This window comes from Amphibalanus amphitrite, unplaced genomic scaffold (assembly GCF_019059575.1).
Source record: "Amphibalanus amphitrite isolate SeventyFive unplaced genomic scaffold, NRLGWU_Aamphi_draft 000119F_arrow, whole genome shotgun sequence".
NCBI lineage: Eukaryota > Metazoa > Arthropoda > Thecostraca > Balanomorpha > Balanidae > Amphibalanus > Amphibalanus amphitrite.
The window spans coordinates 444219-448800 of record NW_024881614.1 but is presented as its reverse complement, the minus strand read 5'-3'; the positions used below and the strand labels follow the sequence as shown (position 1 = coordinate 448800).

The 4582-nt window shown below is 56.6% G+C and overlaps 1 protein-coding gene across 1 annotated transcript; it reads left to right on the top strand.

Moving 5' to 3' along the window:
- The first annotated feature begins 415 nt into the window (after positions 1 to 415).
- LOC122381380 lies at positions 416 to 4329 on the top strand. Its single transcript, XM_043365460.1, has 3 exons — positions 416 to 705; positions 2478 to 2935; positions 3330 to 4329. The coding sequence occupies exons 1-3, from the start codon at positions 537 to 539 to the stop codon at positions 3453 to 3455; spliced, it is 753 nt and encodes a 250-aa protein (XP_043221395.1). The 5' UTR covers positions 416 to 536; the 3' UTR covers positions 3456 to 4329.
- Positions 4330 to 4582: the final 253 nt, after the last annotated feature.

The window sequence follows — 4582 nt, the reverse complement described above, 5'->3', positions numbered from 1 at the left end:
CCGGCAGATGTCGTGGCGCGCGGTGCCGATAAGGCGCTGCCGCCGGCGCGCGGCGTCGAATTCTCGCCCTTATTGACACTGGCCGGTCGTCGGGCGTAGCATGGTTCTCTTTAAGCCGTTTGAGGAGCCCCTAACAGTTAATACTTTTCAGAAAAAAGGGCATCATTGGTCTCAGAAAAGAATACCGCACCACATGAGCCATGAGCCCATATACTTTTCCAAAATTCGGTTTTTTTGAACAACCCTAATGTTCCCTTTCAGCCGCCAATCAGTCCAGCCGGCCGCCTCAGCCCTCAGGTCACAGTCGCCCAGCCGCACCCCCGCCGCGCCGTCCGGCACGTGTCAGGGGCCTCTGCCACATGACGTCACCGCTGACGTCACTCCACCCCTCGGCGGCCGCTGATTGGCCGCCGCGGCGGCCCGCGGAGCGTCGGCGCGACCGGCCGCCCGTTTGGCGCCATTCCGGACGTTGGGTGGCGCGTGCGAGGAGGTCGTGGCGCGCGCGCGTCGGAGGCTGGACCGAGTGACGCGCCAAGATGGCAGCGCTAACGAGCCTGGCGCTGGTGGGAGCCGTGCCGATGACGGCTGAGGAGTACGATAGATCACGACTGCTGCCGTTCGTCCATCACCTGCTGAACAGCGAGATTGTGCGGAGGGTGCTCAGCAACTGGACGCCGCCACCGCCCCCCGAGACAGCCGACGCCGGTAAGTTCCGAGAGGGGCCGTGATTTGTGTGGGTCGCTGAGAGGGTGCCGCGTGAGCCTGTGTCTTTGTTCTCGTGATGGGTGAAGTATTCTGTGCGTGGCCGGTTCGTGAAGTTCCGTGACTCACTTCCGGTGTTTAAGGAAGTCGTGAGATGCCGGAAATTCCCCGTGCCCACGGCCGAAACCTTTGTCGGTGTTCACGAGAAGATGTCCCATGAAGTAGCACCAGTCACGGCCTTACGACGTGTAACGGTTGTTCGTGCACATTAACGGCCCATTAGGCGTGACCGTTTCCGTTCAGTGAAAGTACGGGCGGTCCGATGTGTCAGGTGTAATTAACTGCCCCATCACAGCGGTATAACGGGTGCCAATTGCCATTGAGGGCCGTGCACCGATACCCAGCCTCCGTTTACATCTACAGATACAGTGACGACTGACGCCAGGCGTGTCAGTATTGCGTCAGATTTTTGAAGTCCTGCAGCCTCCACCGTACAAAGCACACGAATCTCTCGATCGCATGCTCCTGTTCCCCAATCCACCTATCACATCCTCGTCCTGTCCTTGTTCCGTTTGCAACTTTTCCTGGGTCCGTTCACCGAGCGTGTCCGAGCGTGTCCTATCGACCGAGGCTGACGAAAAGTGACCGGATGTTGCGCCCTGGAAGCGCTGGGCAGTTCGCGGACACTGGGGGTTCCTCTGGAAAGCTCCGATCCCGTCTAACGGGTCAACGGCTTGGAGACCGCGCGGCGCGGCGTGGGTAGACCTCTCTCTGGGCGGCACGTGCGGTCCCGAGGTCTGAGTCATCCCCGCTCCCCCGCAGAGCTGTTGACACTGATCGAGATATGGCCGCAGAGGTCAGCCAGGTGGGCTACTTGAACCGGTCTCTGTGTGACTGTGCCGGCATGACCGGGTCATGGTGTCGATGGTGCAACATTGCTGATGGTGCAACGGTTTGCTAGTTACTGGTCCTCATAACTTTGTCGATTAAGCGATTTGTTCAAAGAAGATGTCTGTTCTGTTATTCACTGCATATGCATAACAATGCTGACGAACAATTTAGGTAGGTACTGTTGTGCTTATATAACTGTGGAATTAGCATTGGTGACATTGTTAGGGTTTGGGAATGATTTCTGGTGGTGTTCCCGCTGCCCGAGCCAAAATAGTCCTATCGATTTATTCACGGCTTTATGGCCGAGTAACCAAGTGAAACACTACCATGAGCTTGGACGGCCCAGTTATACCCATATGAATAATCGTGACATGACACCTGGCACACTCCGAGGCTTGCATGTTACGGCATTTCGGATATACAACCTATCAGTTACGTGATTTTCCTGTATGGTTCTGCGTCACACCATAACAGTTTTGTGCCGTTTTCCTCCAGGGCCCCTCCCTCCATCCCTTGGCCCCTCAGTTTCCGTGAGTGCCGTCTGCACCGTTCGTGACTTGATTGCAATTTAACCCCGAATTATGATACAAATTAGCTTCATAGCCTGGCGAGACCACCTCACGCTCGGACACGCTGCCCGGCTGCCGCCGATATCGTCCCTTTTTACCCCCCCCCCCCCCCCCGGCTGTTGCGTCTGTAGTCCGTCAGCTCACCGGGGTCACTGACCTGGCCGCTGACCGGGCGCGCCCCCCCCCCCCCCAAGGTCGCGGTGTCGCGTTGCGCCACCGTTCGGTCTCGGCTCGACCGGTTCCTGGTAAACACAGCTGCCGCAGTGTCCGGCGCTGGCCTTGACTGATGTCTGTACGCCGTTCTCGCTGTTTCAGCGACCTCTGTGACCGAGGCGGAGCTGGCGGTGGCGGCGGCCCGCGGTCGAATCGGACCGCCGCCGGACCTGGTGACGTGTCACCAGGTACCGCCAGAGGTCACCGACTACCGGGGAGCCTCTGCCGGGGAGCCGACCCCCGCGCAGCTGCAGGTGCGCCTGGAGAGGCTACAGGTGGTGCGCCGGGCGGCCGGGAGGGACCGGTCCCCGGGGGATGTCCTCCGCCACAGCCCGCCGCCGCCGCCCGGGCCCGACTGGGGAATTTCTCTGACTCCGTGTCTGCATGAGGACGCTGCGGAGGACGCGGATGATGAGGACTCGGAGGACCAGCAGGAGGGGGGTCGCGGAGGACGATCGGCGCGGCGGACCGGCGTCGGTCGCGAGCTGGGCGCCGTCGCCGACCGGCTCGACGCTCAGAGGTCCCTAGGGACGCCGAACAACGCACAGAGCAGGCGACCGGTGAGTAGAGGCTGCATTGTTTCCAGTGGCGGCCCCCTAGGCAATCCTGAGCCTCGCATGACTTACTTGAAACCCAGTCAAGGTACGAAGTCATTACCATAACTTGCACTTTCGTGTACTACGGCATGCATTTATCATGTAAGTAGAATGCATTCAGTTGTTCAGTTCGGTTTGGTTATTGCAAGTGCGCATCACTTAAACTGGTCCACACTCCAGCCATTTGTTTCAATTTGCTGTGCTGCATTGCACTGTGACACGAACATGCCTGACTGCCCTGTAAGTTCTGCCCATAAAACATCAATAAAACTTCACGGACGCGAACCAAGTCACTAGTTCGACCACAGGAAGTACTCTGCTACCACTCACTATGGATTGTCACTGCTTCTGTTCGCAGAAAACTCCCGATGAAGTGACCGAGGTGCCGGGACTCACCGGTGGCATAGCGTCGACCGCTGTCACTGCCTGCGGCCTGGCCGCCCTGGGCTTCCTCGTCCGGCAAATGTCCTCCTCTGACAGCTAAGCTGTCTAGGACGCTCCTGAGGTGGCTGTCGCTGCTGAAGGGGGTTTATGGCGGCGTTGAAGCTGAGGACGTTGCTGAGGTCGTTGGCAGCCGTATCTGCCAAAGGTTGCGTGTTTTTTGGGCTGCTGCGGACGACAGCTTATTGGACTACTGCATGGATCTCATCAGAGGGCCAAGTCTCTGAGGGCTGTCCTTGTCAGGGGACTGGCTTAAGAATGACGGGGCCTCTAAGGCCACCGTTCACTGCCTTGTGACCCGCAGGTCGGGCCACATATCGAACATTGATGAACTCCGCGCGGTGTTTTCGTTCATTTGGTCATGGATGTAAAATACAATTCTCATCCATGATATTGCTGTGAATAATTGCTTTATTTGAGCGATAAGTGTGAGTGATGTTGTGCGATGTATGCGATGTTCACGTTCGAGCTTTCAAGCCATCGGGTGTCGGTCGGAGGTTCGCTCAAGTCTGACTCGGGACGGATGGCCTTTAGGGCAAGTGTCGCTGGCGGTAACTGCATCCAGGCTTTATGGCCATCTTTATTTGGGAGAAACATCATTCTTGTCTGACTCAGATTCCTATATGCATGTTCTCAAAAGTCAAATACTCTTCTCACTGAACCCGACAGTGAACGTGAGGCCGTGTCTGTCTTATTCCGCGCATACTCGTACGATAGTTTTGTGCGGTTACCGTAAGCCTGGTACGGGGGAGTGCTAGGACCAACTGTGAACGGCTGTCGAGGAAGGGGTGCTTCCGACTCCGGCTGATTTGTATACTCTTTCGTATTGGTCTCATCGTTGTGTTGTGCTCATGTTTACACCGCATTTTGTACTGTGTGGCGTGTTCGCTGAAATACATGTCGGCTTTCAGTGTTAAGTGATGTTTGATTTTAGTGTTCGTAATTAAAACAAGTTTTTTTTTTTGTCGTGCTGGCGCTGTTTTGGGTCCGACCCTTGGCTCCTGACTTACACCGAAACTGTAGGAATAAACGCCCGCAACTCATGTTTATTTCATCACACTCTTGTTAGGTGTTTGATGTTCGTACCAGACATGTGCATGGATCCGAGAAAATGGATCTGGGATCTGATCCCACGGATCCTGATCTCGGATCCGACGGGATCACAGATCC